Source organism: Chrysemys picta, chromosome 4, assembly GCF_011386835.1.
Source record: "Chrysemys picta bellii isolate R12L10 chromosome 4, ASM1138683v2, whole genome shotgun sequence".
NCBI classification, from domain to species: domain Eukaryota; kingdom Metazoa; phylum Chordata; order Testudines; family Emydidae; genus Chrysemys; species Chrysemys picta.
In genome coordinates, this window is record NC_088794.1 from 20,883,069 (window position 1) to 20,901,754 (window position 18,686).

General features: G+C 51.5%; 1 protein-coding gene across 1 annotated transcript; it reads left to right on the plus strand.

The window, feature by feature from the left end:
* The first annotated feature begins 2,890 nt into the window (after nt 1-2,890).
* Nucleotides 2,891-10,511, plus strand: KISS1 (KiSS-1 metastasis suppressor). Its single transcript, XM_005308323.5, has 3 exons — nt 2,891-3,017; nt 6,414-6,533; nt 7,630-10,511. The coding sequence occupies exons 2-3, from the start codon at nt 6,431-6,433 to the stop codon at nt 7,938-7,940; spliced, it is 414 nt and encodes a 137-aa protein (XP_005308380.3). The 5' UTR covers nt 2,891-3,017; nt 6,414-6,430; the 3' UTR covers nt 7,941-10,511.
* Nucleotides 10,512-18,686: the final 8,175 nt, after the last annotated feature.

Below are 18,686 nucleotides of genomic sequence, written 5' to 3' on the forward strand. Positions count from 1 at the left end.
ACCAAGTGATATTTGGGGCCATTAATTGCAGAGGGGTAAGCAGGTGGTTGCGGGGGAGAGCACAGCAATAGACCGATGATTACTTCCGATAATTATCTCTCGTTTTTTAAAGACCATTCTGCTGCCAAACAGGAGAAAATTGAGCGAGGAGGAATGTACTGTATTGGAAGCCCAGATGCCAAGCAGATAGCTCATGGCTGATCTATTGAGTAGTGGGGCATGTTCTTTTCAGTCTACCGCTGGCTGCAGGAGCGTGAGCTGCCTTTGCTATGATTAAGCACTAAAGGACTTCAGAAACAATGGGGCCTCTCCGGAGCCCTCATCGAAGCTGGAGGCCACGGATCTGGCTGAGGACACTCGGGAAAGCAGGAGGAGTGAACCCATCCTGTCTTGTATGAGGCAGGTTCCGCAGATAGTGATGCAACAATGCTGCATGGGGAAAAGGACAGGCCGAGCGCTAAGCTGCTGCCGGAACAAGGCCATATCCACAGCTGGTGTAATTCTGCACGGATCCGTTGGAAGTCAATGGAGCGATGCCGACATACAACAGCTGAGAATCTGGCCCTGTTACCTTGCATTATAACACACCTATGATCACAAGATCACTTCCTTGGCTGAATGTTCTGATCGCTGGCTTTGGGCTCAGCCTTGTTTTTCCTAAAGCCCTGGCCTGGCTTCCTGTTGGCTGTTCTGCAGCCCGAAAAGCTGGAGCACTGAGCACTCTGGTCATTCCCCCTCCCATCCTGTTCTTATGCAAAGGGCTGCACCAGCGCGGGGGAAGGGGGGGAATTGCACGAGGCACTGTGGTGGGGGCCAGCAAGGTACAAAGTGGATGGTCATGAGCTAGGAAGCTGTTTGCTTCCAGCACCCCCAGGTCAAGCCCAGCCTTGTTGCATAGGGACAGAAAGCAGCTACATGTCAGACCACTGTTTGGTGGCCCCTGTGCGGAATGAGTGTGTTGGGTCTCAGCCCAGTTCCTGCTGGGCGGGCATCTCCATCACAAAAAATAGCAACCCTAGGGCTCTCTCAGCAAAGAGGCAACTGAATATTAAAGTGAGCAGGGGGACTTAACAGCCCTCTTTTGGCAAGGTGCCATGGAGGGCCGAAGGAGCAGGCGCTCTCCCATCTCTCGCCCTGGAGGGCGCATTCTTACCTACCCTAGCTCTAAGGAGGCCACCAAGCCAGTCCTGCTGACCCCCTTCTTGCAGGTGACAGTCACATCAACTTGTTCTGTGATTGGCAAGAGCAAGGCACACAGAGGTGGGCAACTCTCACTCCCTGGCCAGAGCCAAAACGGGTCCACTTGGCATCGCCTCTGTGCGGTGGGTCCCTCCTGAATCCCCCATGCTCCACACCACTGACCCCCTGCAGCACTGACAGCAGCTTCAGGGTCAACTCCCGGGACTTGCCCCAGTAAGCCCTGTGTATGGGCTACTAGACTTGTCCCCCGCCCAGTGTCTAATGGAGCAGCACGCCTCTGTGGTTCTACAGCTGTGCAATATCTCTATGCAGCTAGTTAGCTGCTGAATTCCTCCAGGGCCATTCCCGGGGAAGCCTTGGGCATGGTGTGGTGGGAGAGTCTGGTTATGGGCAGCTCAGCTGGTTTCCTAGGGAGACTCTCACTAGAGCTTGCTGTTCCCCTGAGTGCCCTGTTAAAAGACTCGTATTCATTAAGTGCACCTCCTTGAGAAAGAAGAACATGGATGAGGGACCTGGACTGACTCAACTCATTGTGATGCACGCCCTCTGGAGACTGTCCTGGGGGTCGGCAGGCCATGGCGAATGGTATTGGTTTGTGGGAGCGTATTGTTTAATAGCAAGGCCGTCCACAATGGTGCTTCTGCCTCCTTACTCGGAGGTCACTGGAGGTTCTTTGCTTTGCTTCTTGTGGCCTCGTTAGTGCTAAGGCCACTTCCGCACTATTTTGAGGATTAAAGTGATGCCCAAGCGCTGTGCCAGCTCTCTGAACTGGTGAATTTTAGCCCATGTCTCTTTATCCCGTAGGTTTCTTTAAATAACAAGCTTTAGTTTGAAGCCTTTAGCTCCTGCCACTGCTGGCTGTAGCCGCGCTCTCTGGCTCCCAGGGGCTGTCCAGCTCTGAGAATAACATGGGGAGTGAAGCTGTTGGGGTGTTTTCCACCCAGCCGTGGTTTCGCTGCAGAATACAGAAACTTTGCAAAGCAGGGTGAGTGAGCGTCGGCGCCTCTTCCGACTTGACACACGTTTGGGGAAGAAGGTTTTGACATTGCTGGAACAGCTCGTTGTGACATTCTACAAACCAGGGCGTTATGCCAGCCAGTGCCGGCTCCAGGGTTTTGGCCGCCCCAAGCAGCCAAAAAGGGGGAAAAAAAAAAAAAAACAGCCGCGATTGTGATCTGCGGCGGCAATTCGGCGGAAGTCCTTCGCTCTGAGCGGGAGTGAGGGACCGTCCGCCGAATTGCCTCCGAATAGCTGGATGTGCCGCTCCTCTCCGGAGTGGCCGCCCCAAGCACCTGCTAGCCAGGTTGGTGCCTGGAGCCGGCCCTGATGCCAGCATAGCTACATTGGTATAGCCTCTGTAGTATAGATGTACCCTGAGTGAAAAGGAAAAGAGTTTAAGAAGGGGAGGGGGGCAGTTCCCAGCTGGTATAAATCAGTGTAGCTTTGTTGAAGTCAATAGAATTAGGCCAATTTATACCAGCTGATGATCCTGCCCAGAGAGGGGCAAGTTGCATTCTCGTGTTTAAAGTGGTGTATAGTAAAGTTGCACGTCACAGCAACAAGCAATCAAGAGAAAAAGATAAGTGGCAATTTTCTGAAGTGAAATGACTGGGGGGCGGGGGAAAGTAGAGGTGGGTCCAAGCCTTGCTGACATCACAACCAGCTCCTATAATAAGGGGGAGAGGTTTATACTGAAGATGAGAGAGATCCAGCCAGCCAGGGCAGCTGCTCACCTATTTGTAAGGGACTGGAGTGGGGAAAAGGGTCTCATCAGTTGCCTCCCTCACTCTGCACACGAAGGCCCACGAGCAGCAGAGGTAAGTGGAGGACAAGATCACGTAAGATCTAAGCTGTGGTTCGTTTTTCATTTCTCCCCTGCTGAAAACGTGGGTTCGCTTTTCATGGAAACTTTTTAAATTGAAACCCAAATGTCCTGTTTTGTGGGGAGGGGGTATGTTTAATTTTGGTCAAGGAAAGAGATTTTAAATGGTCAAACTAATCATCCTCATCAAATAGAATATGATCATGCTTTGTGCTTTGGTAGTAAAAGGACCCCAAGCTCTCGAGGAGTTAGACACTGTTTGATCACTAGGGTTTTCCCAGACAGCAAAATGGTTTTCCGCACCATTTTACAGATGGGGAAACTGAGGCACGGAGAAGGGAAGCAACTCTCCTCAAGATCACCCAAGACTGCTGCTAACACCAGTTCTGTTGCACTGGTGGAAGCAACACTGAGCATGTACATAGCCCAGGCTCCCGCCAGCATTTTAAACACCGCATGGTCTAACCCGGTTCAAAATAGGGCTAGTCAAAATGGAACTTAAAACACTGGCAGCAGCAGGGGGCACATCTCCAGTAGGGCTCCCTATGTTGCTACCTCTAATGGATATGAATTGGTGTTAGCAAAAAATGGGATTTTTTGTTCAAAATGTCCCTAATATAGACCAGGCTAAAATGAGCTGGGGGCAGAATTTTGGGCTCCTGGCTCCCAGCTTTATGCTGCGCTGGTTTGTCACAAGAGAACGTTTTGCCCCATAATCATGAAATGGCTTTTTGACCAAGCCATGCGGAGCAATTTGAGTCTAAAACTACACACTGTGTGTGAAATCCTGTCTCCATCAAAGTCAATGGCAAAACTCCCATTGACTTCCGTGAGGCCAAGATTTCACCCTTATCTGCATGACCACTTGCTCTTACTCCTCAACTATTTAAAGTCGCTAGAAAAGGAATTTTGCAGGGACTGTCAGTCCAACAAATTTTCTCCACATTGAGAGAGAGAGAGAGAGAGAGAGAGTGAGTGTGTGTTGCTGAGTGGAAAAATGATCATATACGCCTGTGTTTCTTATGTTTTCTCAAGAACTCCAAAGACCTGGAAAGGAATAAAATCATTCAATTTAATTTTAGAATGTCCCTGCATAGGAAGAAACTGTCCTAATTACCCTGTGTTTCAAGGCTTTTATTTTTTAGTAATAAATGGCCGTGTTCGGATCTGCCCGACGTGTGCACTTTGAGCTAATGCAGCATCCCTTTTCTTTAGAAGATAGGGACGGTTTCCTGGAATTGATTAAAAGCCGGTTTGACTTCTTGTAAGATGCAAGGGAACAAATGAAAAGGGTGAACAGCCCTGTTCGTTCCAGATAGGCTGTTCTGTTTAGAGAGATACGGATATAAAATATCAGCCGGTTGCTGTGACCCATAGCAGGTGACAGACAAAAGTGTCCCAATCTGCCAGGAGACATTGCAGTGTTAGCCTGCTGCAGTTAACCTGGGGTCTGCTTAAGATGAACACATTAACTCCATTAACGGAGCACAGTGAAGGGTCCAAGGACAGACGAGAATTCTTTGTGCAGTTTAGTTAAGGGTCCTTATTGCCAACAAAGAGTGCGGGATTGGCAGTCCTGGAGATGATTCTCTTTATTTATGATTTGTGTTGCAGTAGCGCCTAGAAGCCCCCGTCCTGGCCCAGGACCCATTGTATAAGGTGGTGGATAAACACAGAACAAAAAGATAGTCCCTGCTCCAGGGAGCTCACAATCTAAGATGAGATGACAGTTGGAGACAGACACACACAGATAGGGGAGCATAGGAAACAGACAGAATGGGCCTGATTTTTGAGAGGCGCCAATTCACCAACAGCTCCCGCTGGCTTCACGTAGGGCTCTGGGTGCTCAGGGCTTCTGAGGGTCAGGCCCAGAAGTTCGTCCGCTACAAAACAGGCACGGGAACGCCAGCTTCCCCCGCCCCCCAGGAATGCGCCTCAATTCTGAGCAGCAGGCGCCGCTTCTTAGTGAGAGGATTCAGGCCCGTGTTCCGTTCGCACTTCGAGCTAATTGGAGCGGACAGTGATGAAGTTTCTATGCGGTTAATTGAAGGAACGGGCCTGAGATAGGGCTGTCAGCTCGTACAGACGACCGAAGAGCCCCAACAGCCACAGACGGAAAGGAGGACGTTCCTGTGGTTAGGGGGCTGCCTTGGAACGTGGGGCATCCAGGTGCCATTCCCAGCTCTGCCACTCCCTGGATGCCCTTGGTCTCTCTGTGCCTCAGTTCTCCCTCAGTAACATGGAAATAACAGCACTGCCCTACCTCACAGGGGCGTTGTGAGGTTAATTACATCAAAGGCTGCGAGGTGTTCAGATCCTACCATTATGGGGGCCAGACAAGTACCTCAGCTCAAGAGACACAGGCAGGATTCGAATTCATGACCTAGACGTGAGAGGCGTCCTGGGTAAAGTTCTCAAAAGCGTGTAAGTCCCATTTCCAAAAGCAGCTTTGGCCCCCATGAGCCTAGGCCTGAGTAGGGTGACCAGACAGCAAGTGTGAAAAAATCAGGACAGGGGGTGGGGGGGAATGGGAACCTATATAAGAAAAAGACCCAAAAATCGGGACTGTCCCTATAAAATCGGGACATCTGGTCACCCTAGGCCTGAGTGAAAGTCAGCGGGTCTGGTATGTCCCAAGGGACTTCTAAAAATGGGCCTGAGACTTCACCATCTCCTTTTCCTCCTCTCTCCTCACCACCTCTCGTTTCAGCAGGGAGCCCTTTGTAGCTGCTCTTGGCATTAATCTGCTGCAATACTGACCCCACCTGCAGGGACAGGGGTGGTTTTTGATGTGTCTTTGGCTGGGCCTGCTTGCTGAGCTCAGCTTTCATCTGCCCATATTGATCTCCTTGTTCAAAGGCTCCGTGCGCTGTTAGCCACCCCCTGTAGCCTCTATCTCCGCTCCTGTAGCTGCTGGCACGTGGATGAAAGGGAGGGGGCTGGCTGTCCTGCCACCTTCGGCCCTGTTTTGCTTTGTATCCCATTAAAACCCCTCTGTAAGGACCGATCCCGCGGGCAGGTCCAGTGCATCGTGTGCTTCACTTTGTGCCGGTGAGCAGCCCCATTCATTTTGGTGGGAGACAGATGGGGGGAATGACGGGTGTCTGAACTCTATAGTCTACCCACAATTCCCTGCAAAAGGGGTGAGGGAGCCATTTTAAATTGTAGTCAGCTGAGCTTGCTACTTCCAGCAGAGTCAATATGCAGTGACTCCACTGCAGAGCATAGAGCCACCCCGGGTTTGTATCTGTGTCACCGAGAGCAGGCGATATCCCAGAGACTCTCCCTTTAAAGAGCAGAACATTCCGGGAGACTGGAAACCATCTGACCGATTGTTGTTACTTTCTTCTTCCTTCCTCTGTGTTCTCTCCCCCGTTGTCTGATATTTCAGGTCTGAGCCAGCCCGGGATGAATCCTTTCAGCTCCATGCTCCTGCTTCTCTTCTTCTCCAATGCTCCGTTTGGGGAACCCGCAGAAAGATCTTTCCCCTTCTGGAGCCCTCGACACACAGGTAGCACGATTGCCCGTGGAGATCCTGCATTGAAAGCCACTCGCTTGGAATCGAAAGGGTCATGTCTCCCAAAGAGGTTGTGTGAGCTTGGTGCATAGCCCCGGCACCTCTAGGCTTGGCACATCAGTTCTGAAAGTAAAAATATTGCTTGAGCCCAGGGACCTCTTTCATTACAAATTAAGCACTGCTGGTTGTTAACTGATGCCTTGAGGCCAGGAGCCCCTTGTGCCAGGCGCTGTACAAACACAGAACAGAGAGACAGTCCCTGCCCCAAACAGCTTCCACGCTTTTAAAAATTACAAATGTTTGTATTTGGTCGAGTGTAGCTGCGCAGGCTGCCCTCAGTCGAAATGAATCTGATTTTCAGGGGTGCTGAGCACCCACAACTCTCGTGAAAGTCAAGGGGAGCTGCGGGTGCTCAGCTCCCCCCTGAAAAACAACCCCCCGAGGGCTACATTTTCAGAAGAGCTCCGGGCGAGATTTTCAAATGCTCAGGGCTCCCACAGTCGGGGCCCGACTTTTCCGAAGCGCTCAGCACATTGGATTCAGAGCAGGGTCCATATTCAAGTGCCCGTGAGCTCTTGGGGACAGAGACTGTGGGTCTGTACAGCACCTAGCACAATGGGGCCCTGATTGTGGCTGGTCCTTTGGCATTTCTGTAATCAACACCATTGAGTCATAATAAATGGGAGCTGAGTTCTTCTGAAAACCTTTGGGGCATCTTATGAAGGCTCTGTGAATTCTCTCCCTGTTCTGGGCCCTGGGCGCTCCACCGCTAACTCGTGCATTGCTAAATTTCCAAAGCTTGACGGGTGAATGTGGGGAGCAGGATGGAGAGGGGGCAAAGAGAAGGAGTTGGGGGAAATGTGGGGGTAAGATTATGGCAGGCCCTGTGAATTCTTTACTATTTATTTGTTTGGATTGCGGTGGTGCATAGGAGCTTCAGCCACACACCAGGACCTCATGTGCTGGGTGCAGTGCAAACACAGAACAAAAAGACAGACTCTGCCCCAAAGACACTGCCTGCCACTTGCCACTGGTGAGTCTGACACTGACCACTTTCCCTCCTCAACTCCTTCTGCGCCTTTCTCTGTAGGTGACCATTTCAAATACCTGGCCAGCCCGGCCCACTGGGATCAAGCCATTCCTTGCTCGGAAAGCAAGCCCAGCCCTGGGAAGGCAGAACCAAGATCCACGCCACTCCTGCTGTGCAAGCCGCAGGAGGACAGCCAGGTCCAGCTGGGGCAAGGAATCCATCCGGCCAGGAGCAGAGCCATCTCTGTCCCCCAGGGCTCGCTGCTCGTGGAGCGGGAGAAGGATCTCTCCGCCTACAACTGGAACTCGTTCGGCTTGAGATACGGCAAGAGGCAAGCAGACACCAGGGAAGCCAAGGTGAAAATATTGTGAAGCCAAGAAGCAGCTGGAGCTGGGGGTAAGGGTGGGGGGAGGGAGGTGGGTGAATCAATTGCAGCAAGTGATGTAGCTTTACAATGGATTCTCAAGCATTCTCTGCTTTCTGTCCTAAGGGTGCTGGAGGAAGGCATGGGGTGGGATGGAGGGGATGGGAGGATATGCAGCACAGCCACAACTTTCCAGAGGGATTGGGAGAGTTTCTGTTGGGGGGGGAGGGAGTCAATCTGAAATACCTCAGGACTGGTTTTCAGAGGGGGCCAACCACTCACAGTTCCCATTGACTTCAGTTCGATTTGTGGGGTGTGCAGCATCTGCGAAAACCAGCCCCAAATCATCATAGGTGTCGTTAGCCTCGGTTTGCCAGAAGCTGGGAATGGGTGACAGGATGGATCACTTGATGATTACCTGTTCTGTTTGTTCCCTCTGAAGCCCCTGGCATTGACCAATGTCGGTAGACAGGATTCTGGGCTAGATGGAACATTAGTCTGACCCAGTATGGCTGTTCTTATGAGTTTGGGCACTTAAAAAATGGAGGATCTGCAAATCAGAGGGCACTTCTGAAAATGCTGGCCCCAGAGGCATATGTGACCGCAAGGCTGAAGTCCGTATGAAATCGGTATAGATGGTACTGCATGGGTAGTTTCTGTAAAGGCTCAAGTGTAGGAACATCCTTGCCCAAGAGTCTGATCTGCTCAGACCACAGGGCCTCTTTCTCTCTGTCCTCACCCAGGGCCTGATTCTGAGAAACAGCGACACAGGAAGCTGGCCAGTTCTGTAGAGTTCTGAGCACGACGTTTTCAAAGAGGAAGGACCCCTGTGGGTCACCCAGATCTCACATTTGGACAGTGAAATCGAACCAGGCCCATACATGCCAACGGGAGGGTCCACAGGGGGACTTGGTTTAGATGTTCCATTGTGGAGCCCACTTCCGGCCCTGAATGTGCAGCATGCTTTTGTATACATTCTCCCCTTGACTCAGGTGTCTGGCTGGTTGACTAGCCTCCTCCATCCCCTGTATCTGAATCAGTCCATACCTGCTGGGAGTCTCAAACTTTTCCATTGCGTGGCCCACATCTTAGAAGAGAGAGAGAGAGAGAGAGAGTGCCTCCTGATCGCGTTGCGTCCCATCCCATTTGAGATTCTGCAGACCACTTTCCGCCCTGTTCGTAGGAACACAGGGATTGCCAGACTGAATCGGACCAGGGTCCATCTAGCTCACTACGCTGTCTCTGATGCTTCAGAAGAAGGTGTAAGAAACCTTGCCACAGGCTGATGTGGAATAATCTGCCCCCATAGTAGGTCTCTAACAGTTGAGAGGAGGTTGGCTTAAACCCTTAAGCATGAGGTTTAATGTCCCTTCCAAAATTGTTAGCCTCAGTTATAACTCTGATATTCTTTTTAAACCTTGCTCATTTTTTGGCCACACCATGTGGCAACGAATTCCGGAGTCCAACTGCGTGTTATGGTCAAGTGTTTGTTTCCTTTAATCCCTTTAGAATTTGATTGACTGGCCCCTTGTTCCTGTGTAATGGAGCAGAAAGGAGCAAAGCTCCCAATCTCCCTGCCATTCATTATTGACTATACTTTTACCATGCCCCCCGCACTCACCTCCTTTTTAAGGAACCCACACTCTCATAGACCTCTTCTTCTCCCAGCTGCAGTTGTCTAATGTCCCTGTGGCAACCACAGCAATTGCTCATGTAATGCAGTGCCCCTGGGTGGGTCGTTGGCAGCAAACCTGGGCCCTGTGGATCTCAAAGCACGTAGTCAGCGCTTCATAAATAATAGTCACATGGAGCCTGCTCACGGTGCATTTGCCAAGTGTGGATCAGGTGCACTCAAAACTCTTACCGAAGTCCACAAGGAACGCGGAAGCAGGCTCCACGTTTGCCGGGATGGGAGCTCTCCGGTCAAGAGTCTCTGGAGCCTCCAGCGTAGAGGGATGAAGGATTGAGATTCTTCTTCCTCCTTCGTTGTTTCCACATGTTGGCTCTGATTTCCAGGGGTGCTGAGCACACAAAACATCAGCGGAAGTCACTGAGAACTGCAGGTTCTTTTGAAAATCCGGCCCATCCTGGCTACCAAGTAGGGTGACCAGACAGCAAATGTGAAAAATCGGGACGGGGGTGGGGGGTAATAGGAGCCTATATAAGAAAAAGACCCCAAAATCGGGACTGTCCCTATAAAATCGTGACATCTGGTCACCCTACTACCAAGCCTTTGGCATTGAAATACTCATGCGCTCTTGGATGAAACGTGTTGTGGCCCTTGGCATTAGTCAGTGTCCCAGCAATTCTTGCAGACCTATTGTTGAACCTGATCCCTACTTATTACTTATTTGGGCTCTACTCACTGAATGATGCCGAAGGATATGCTGAGTAAGGATTCTAGGGATAGGTCCACTGTAAATAAATCCCCAGGTGGACACTTGATTGTACAGTTTGCTAAGCTTTTGGGAAACAAGAAGGGGGAAAGGCTGTTTCAAAAGTCACCCCTTTTCATCTGAATGTTTCTGCTGGTGCCTGTGATTCTCTGACATTGTTTAATAAAGGCAGCTCCATCTTCTTCCTCTGCGTGTTGTCGAATCCTCTCCCCTAAGGGCGTGGTCAGCAGCTCGCCAGGCGTTTTATAAAAAGCAGCATGTTGATCAGCAAGAGCTGCGATGCCCAGGGCAAAGGGAGCAAAGACGCAGCCAACTAAAATATCCTCCAGCCGTCACGGCTGTGCAACGTACTTTGCAAACAGATGGGCAGGGTGGGGAGACTTGAGTACTCCTACAGTGGATACATGTGTGATGAACCTGCTAAGCAGGAGACAACAACGCCTATTGGAACCTTCCCCGCTGTAGAGCGGAGGAAGGACTCTGGCAGGAGGCACTTTTGGGAGGCAGTGGCCGCGTGGCTAGCCAGGAGGTGCAGAAAAGCCGCACACGGAGCGGAATCCCCAGGAGTTCTATGCAGAGCCGCATGGGGAACAGGCTACAGCTACCAGATGATACAGCTGGGTGAAGGTCTGTGTGGGACTTTATGGGGACCAGTGATGACTTGGTAGGGAGCCAGTGCAGAGGGGCCCCAATGAGACACACACCACTAAGTGATCCTGGCCTGACTGCCTGCTTGAATAGAGACTGGACTGGAGAGGGCACCCCAGGCACTAGCCCTGAGAAGCTTTGACTCCATTGGCCGGCCTGCCCCCGGGACTCAAACAGGAACCACTATGGCTCACTTTTAGGGTGACCAGATGTCCCGATTTTATAGGGACAGACCCAATTTTGGGGTCTTTTTCTTATATAGGCTCCTATTACCCCCCACCCCCGTCCCAATTTTTCACATTTGCTGTCTGGTCACCCTACTCACTTTGGACTGTAACCGTTTAAGCTACAGGACCTAAGGCATCTGCAACCTTTCCCTCTCCTGCCAGCCCTAGCAAAGTGCCCTTTCCCTTAGCCGTGTGTCTGCGTGGTTCTTGGGACGCCCCAGGGCTAGCACCTAAAAGCCCTGTCAGAGCTGTGATGTACCTGGCATGCTCCTGCTGCCTTAGGGGTTTGGTGTGCTCCAGCACTGAGCAGTTATAATTATCGCACAGGGACTGTAGCAGAATCGTGGTCCAAGGAAGAAGTGAGGAGTAATACTGAGCAAAGGCAAACTGGCTGAGAATCAGGAAAATCTGCCGAGCGGTAAGGTCTGTGGAAGAGTCTCCCCAGCCACCCCCCGGCCTGCTGTGGGCTGCTTTGGGGCAGCGTCTGCCACCCTGAGCTTGGGGGTATTCCCAGGGAATTGGTCACCTGGCTTTGTGGTTCCTCCCTAGCAGCTGAGCCCCCAACAGAGGGGCTGCACTAGAACTCGGAACTGGCTGCAGCTTTTAGGAGCCTGTCTCTTTAAGGAAAGCCTGCTCTGAGCTTCCCCTGCTGCAACCCTCCTAGTGTCCCTGTGCTGCAGCCGAGCTCAGGGCGTGAAGGCAGAGCCCCCCTTAGGTCCGGGAAAGCTACAAATGGTCCATACTACATTTAAATTTGAAACACGCAAAGAACAAACTCCCAGTCTGTCCTTTGGGTCACTGTCTCAGCCAGACCGGGGCAAAGCCCTCCCCCGCCTGGGCCTGTCGCCGGGCCCCATTCCCTTCCCACTCACTGCATTTACACCTCTGGTTACTTTCGACTGACACCTCGGTAAGGGAGAGGAGACTCCAGCTCCAGCACTCACCACTGTGGACGGTACCACGTGGACAGTGAGTCAGTGCTGGTTCCGGCCCTTTGACACTGTGCTGGTGGCAAAGACGGGCCACAGCAGGTCCGGGATGAATTTCCCCTGGCTTAGGAGCAGCCTAGAGCTGGTTCACGTGGCCCTACGCCACCCCACCTCACAGCACGTAGCGCAGGGCTGTGTTGGGACTGGAAGGGTGATGACCTGAGTGCTCTGTCTCAGATGATTTGGCCTTCCCCACAAGCAACGGAGGGCTCTGCTGTAAATTAGAGCAGCCCAGAATCCAAGAGGCATAAAACCACGTCTGTCCTGCTCCTCTTTGGTGAGACATAGCCCAGAATCTGGCCCTCCCCGCTTCTCTCTCTCCTCCCTTCATCTGAGTCCAGCCACTGGCTCATTATGCTCATTAATTTGTTAATCAAGGCTCCTGGGTTCCTGTAGCCTCACACAATGCCCGCCCTGAGTGGGTAATGAAAGCCCTGGATGGGCCTTTTCAATTCTGCCTCCGGCCCCAGCTGCTAATCTCGCAGGCGAGGCTCTGGGCCACTGGAAGACTGATTGAAAAATTCCTTGAGGGGCTGTAGTGAGTGTGAGAGCAGCTGTCCCAGCTGGCCTTGGACCAGGTAAAGGACAGGGGAGGTTCGTGAACAGCTGGGACAGGGTGTGGGGAAACGTGACTCGTGTCCTTGAAAACACTCAGGGCCCCAGGAGCCACTCGGGCCTTGGAGGAGCGCTGCTGGCACGAGTGACAGGTAGGTGCCGGGGGAGCCTTCCCAAGGGGGCACCTGAGTTAAATTCAATCCAGGGCAGAGTGGGGGCCACAGAGCTTCTGGGACCGTCCTACCAATTGGGGGCACCTGATCAGCTGATCTGTTTGATCCTGCTGCTTTATTCCACTAGCAGGTACTCTTTAGCCACTCAATCCCGATCCCACTGGAAGGTAGCTGTCTAGTGGTGACAGCAAGGGATTGGAAGCCAGGACTCCAGGGTTCGATTCTTGCCGCTTTGTTGCTGTGTGTGACTCTGGGCAAGTCACTTCCTCGCTCTCTGCCTTAGTTTCCCCATCTGTAAAAGGCGATCACAGTGCTCACCTCCCTTGCAGGATGAAGCTTAATTCATTCCTAGTGTTGAGTTACTCAGATGCAGGGTGCTGTAGAGAGGCAAAGGGCTATTCCCACCATCCAGCTGTGGAGTATGGTTGCTCTTCTTCCAGCTACGATATACCTGCATTTCGGCAGCAGTTGCCAGCTGCGTCTCTCGCATGGATTCCGAAGCCTGGTCTACGCTTGACACTTAGGTCAATGTAGCTCCGGTGCCGGGGTGTGAAAACTCCACACCCACAAGCGCTGTGCCGGGTAGGTCTACAGAAGAATGCGTCAAGAAGAGCCCCTATGGGTGCGCCACGCATCTCCAAGAACTACAGCTCCTGCGCAGCGTGAGTAACCTCTCCTTCTGTTGACCTAGTGACTCTTGCTCGGGGAGGGGGTGTTCCTACAGGGATGAGGAAACCACTTCCGGGGCTGGAGTCTGCGTCTACACTATGGCACTACAGCTACAATGCCATGATGCTGCTGCTGTAGCACCAGTAGGGTTGACCTGGCCACACGCATCACTGAATTAAGACCCACGTCCCTTCCCCTTTGCACACCGGGGAAGGGGAGTATTATTCTCCTTGTATAGTCGGGTGAAGGAGATTAAAGGCCCCAGTGCTCCCCAACTCTGCGGCTTTTATGAGAAGAGCCAAATCCCCCCAGATATGGCCAGAGGTTAGGGCACAAGTCCAGCCTCATAACATGCTTCCCTCTCAGCCCCACAGAAGCCCATCGAGAATGGGATCCAGGCCCCCAGATGGGGCCGCGTGCTCCTGGCAATGTGCCCCCACCCCGACTCGCTCGTGGCCTATAGCAGAGCTGGAAAACGTCCCCAGCCCTCTTGCTCCCAGTCTCGTGTCCTGACCATGAGACCCTCTTCCCTTCCAGGAGCCATCAATTTAAGTGGACCCCTTCGTTGTGAAAGCCCCTGCTCTAGGAAAGGCCTTTCCTCTAGGAAACTCAGTTCTGCTATGTAAACAAAGCCCGCGGGATGCCCTAGAAGGGGATTTATATCTGCCGGCTCCTGGCCCAGCTATTTCTCATGTTCCTGCTGCCCCCGTACACAGCTCAGAAACGCAAGCAGGGGACTGGTGGTTTGTGACCCTTTCCTCTGGGCAGCCAGCTCAGAGGGCACCAGGTTCCCTGGTGTGACGCATCCCGGAGCCCCTGGCCCCAGAGGGACGGAGTCTCCGAGTCCCTCTATGGGAAATGACGACAGGCAGGACGGGCTCATGGGACTGAGGTAGCTTAGCCATGACCCCGCTGGGCCCTGCAAAGCAAAGGCACAAAGATGAGAATGAACAGCTGCCTTCCCTGAGCATGCGGGGACATGGAGCGGAACCAGCACTACAAGGGAAAGTCCCCTGGGGCCAGGTTCACTGGGCGGGGATTTGGCTGGGCAAAGCTGTGGGGCCAGAAACAAGCTGCCAAGTCAGAACAAACTGCATCCAGGGAGCATCTAAACACGCTGGCTCTGACTGTGGGCTGGAGGGCCGGAGGCACAGACCTGAGGCTGAGTGGACTGTACACCAGTTGTCTATCTGCCAGATTCTGGGCTGCAGACCCCAGCTGCTCTAACTTACAGCAACGCATCTCAATAGTGCCCGGGACCCCTGTAGTCCCACCCTGTATGTCTCACCCCAGCACAAACCCCTGCACTGTGGCTGGTGAGGGGGGCAGGCAGAAGAGGGCTGTTCACAGTGAGCCTATACTGTGCTGGTACCCTAGGGGAATTTGCATTAATGGTGGCCTATAGGGGCAGGAGCCAGGCACAGAATCTGCTCCACCTGCTCTTTTCAGCATTCATTTCTGCAACTAACATAGGGCCCAGCATATCATCTCTGCTCTAAGCTTAGCCTGAACCAAACTCCTGGCTCTAGGCCCCGGATCTGTGTTCACAGCTTCCCCTTGTCTCTGTTAACTGGTTGGATCTGAATGCCTTGGGGGGGGGGATGGATCTGGATCCAGGTTTCGAACCCCGATATTTGGACGAATTTGATTTTTGGATCCAGATTACAAACCCTGACGTTTGGCGAGTTTTCCTCTGGGAGTTTGAATCAGCCTGTCACGGAGATAGGAAGTTTGGACCCTGTTCCAAAGATGTCTCACACCACTAAGCGTGGTCTCCGGAGTTAAGGGTGGATGGGGGATCTGGAGTCCTCTTCTCAGCCATTCTTCAAGTCTTTCCCTTCCCCGGGCGCTGCTGGCAGAGTGCAACAGCTGCATTCCAAACCAACGTGCTGTTTGAACTATGAATGCATTGGTTTGTTTGTTTAGCTAGTTATTTCATGGCATGGGCTGTTATGTAACCGGGCTCCTTGAGAGAACATTTTTATTGCCTTCCGAGTAATTTCCCACTGAGGTCCCTGAGCCATTGAGATCGTTCCCCTGGTTGAGTGCTCCAAGAGCCTGATCCAGGGCCTAGTGAAGTCAATGCAAAGACTCCTACTGACTCCAGTGTGCATTGGACCATTAGCTCGTTTGCTGATGTCTGTGACTGTGAGTTTTCTGCACACAATGGGGAAAATGAGAATAAATCAGCCCCATGAGAATAAATCAGCCTAGCTCCATTTATGCCAGTTTAAACGAGCTGACCAGCACTGTGCCTTCTGCAAAGAATTCTAGTAATGCCCAAACAGATTCCACCTGGCGTAGCTTGCGTTATGAGTTATAGATAGTTATTCATTTTAAAATGCGGCCTGTGAGTTTTGCTGGCCAGGTGATCAGACATCCCAATATTAGGGGCTTTGTCTTATATATGCAACTATATCCCCTCACCCCCGAAAAAAAAATGTCCTGATGTTTCACACTTGCTATCTGGTGACCCTATTAGCTGGTTGCATGCAACTGTCTCCTAGATGTAACTTTAAAAAGAAGCAGGTCTGGGCTTGGTTAATATTGGGTAGGTTAACGCCCCCCTGCCCCCCGCCCTTTTCCCAAGACCATGGAGAGCTCAATTCATCCTTGAACCTCACCCGATTATTTACACCAGTGCAAAGTGGGGACGTAACACAACCATTCTGATTTGATGGCATTCAGCATTAACTTGGCATTGGTGCAAATGACAGTGGTGATGGATCGAGCTGTGAGGCCCAGACCCTCAGCCGGCATGCATGAAGCCATGGAACTATGCCGATTGGCACTAACTGCTCCCAGGTCTCCACTGTTTTTTGTTTTTTTGTTTCCCCCCCCCCCCCCATCTTTTGATTTCCCCTGGGCAAAGTGTTCTGTTCTGGGAGTAGCTGTGCACAGGGGTAAATGACTCCACAATGGACAAGGCGGCGGAGAATCGGGTCCACGTGTCGGCTAGCATGTGACAGTGAGCACTGCTTTCAGCGTGGTCCCAGATTTTGATCATTTGAAAGGATGCCTTGCTTTGATGCCTTGCCTGGTAGCTAAAGGGAGTACTCTGCTGCTCATTGGGAGACCAGGGTTTCAGCCTGATTCCCTGGGCTTGGCAGGAATCGCACCAAAGCCACAACCCTTCATTTGAACCAGCGCTTCCCACCCTGCGTTATTTACTGGATTGCCACACGCAGCCAGAGCTCTTACGTAGTCTGACCTGTGTGCCAGCCCCGCAGTTCCCTTTAACCTGAGGGAGGGGAGGGAAACAGCTGGGTTTGGGAAAATCCCTGCTCATCAGGGCTGCGTCCAAGGCAGCCTGTGGGAAAATAAATACAGAGTCAATTAAAGAAACCCAACCCCTTTGCTGACCCTTTGAGGCTCATCTTAAGTCTCCTGTGCTCCATTCAAGAACAGGCCCCTGGCTGGGCAATGGCACCCACAAGACGGTGGGGGACTCATTTTCTCTCTTCCAAAATAGAATTGGCCACCATGTTTACTTGACTGCTTGAAGCCAGGCACCCAACATAAGAACATAACATAAGAATGGCCGTTCTGGGTCAAACCAAAGCTCCATCCAGCCCAGTATCCTGTCTACCAACAGTGACCAATGCCAGGTGCCCCAGAGGAAGTGAACCTAACAGGTAATGATCAAGTGATCTCTCTCCTACCATCCATCTCCACACACTGACAAACAGATGCTAGGGACACCATTCCTTAGCCATCAAGGGACTTCACCACCATGAATTTATCCAGTTCTCTTTTAAACCCTGTTATAGTCCTAACCTTCACAACCTCCTCAGGCAAGGGGTTCCACAGGTTGACTGTGTGCTGTGTGAAGAAGAACTTCCTTTTATTTGTTTTAAACCTGCTGCCCATTAATTTTATTTGGTGACCCCTAGTTCTTGTATTATGGGAATAAGTAAATAACTTTTCCTTATCTACTTTCTTCACATCACTCATGATTTTATATACCTCTATCATATCCCACCTTAGTCTCCTCTTTTCCAAGCTGAAAAGTCCTAGCCTCTTTAATCTTTCCTCATATGGGACCTGTTTCAAACCCCTAATCATTTTAGTTGCCCTTCTCTGAACCTTTTCTAGTGCCACTATATCTTTTTTGAGATGAGGAGACCACATTTGTATGCAGTATTCAAGATGTGGGCATATCATCGATTTATATAAGGGCAATAACATATTCTCAGTCTTATTCTCTATCCCCTTTTTAATAATTCCTAATATCCTGTTTGCTTTTTTTACTGCCTCTGCACACTGCCTGGACGTCTTCAGAGAGCTATCCATGATGACTCCAAGATCTTTTTCCTGATTTGTTATAGCTAAATTAGCCCCCATTATATTGTATGTATAGTTGGGGTTATTTTTTCCAATGTACATTACTTTACAATTATCCACATTAAATTTCATTTGCCATTTTGTTGCCCGATCACTCTAGTTTTGTGAGATCTTTTTGAAGTTCTTCACAGTCTGCTTTGGTCTTAACTATCTTGAGCAGTTTAGGATCCTACCACATATGGTCTGGTCCAAACAGCAAGGGAACCCCTGCAACTAGGGGGTGACAGCAGGCCCATGCCATATAGGGGAGGCCCTCCTTCACAGGGAACCGCTTCTACTGGAGGGCAGGGCTTCCCCCGACTCAGACTATGGAGGGCTGGCCTGGAGCTCCGGGCTCCTATGCCCCCCAAAAGGCTTCCCTCTGGATTCCGGGGGGTGGCCTGCCTGGGATAACCCAGCAGGAAGTGGAATGTGAGGTCATGGAGTAGTACAGTTGTGTGCTCCATGTGGTGCCAGCAGAAGGAGACAGAGCTCTATTCTAGCCCCAGCTCTGCCGTCGCCGGGGCATGTGATTCCAGGCAGGGCACTTCACTTCTCTAGCCAAGAGGAACAACATCCAAGTATCTGGAGAAAAATTAAACTGAGTCAGAGGCTTAAAATAGACCACACAATCCCCTCACAGAGTACGAGGGGCTGCCCTACACACACACCCTGCTAACCCAGTGTAACGGTATCTACGCAGGGACTGGCACGGGTTAACTAGCTCTATTTAAAAGGTGATTTGAATTAAATCAGTACAAAGTTGTGTGTCC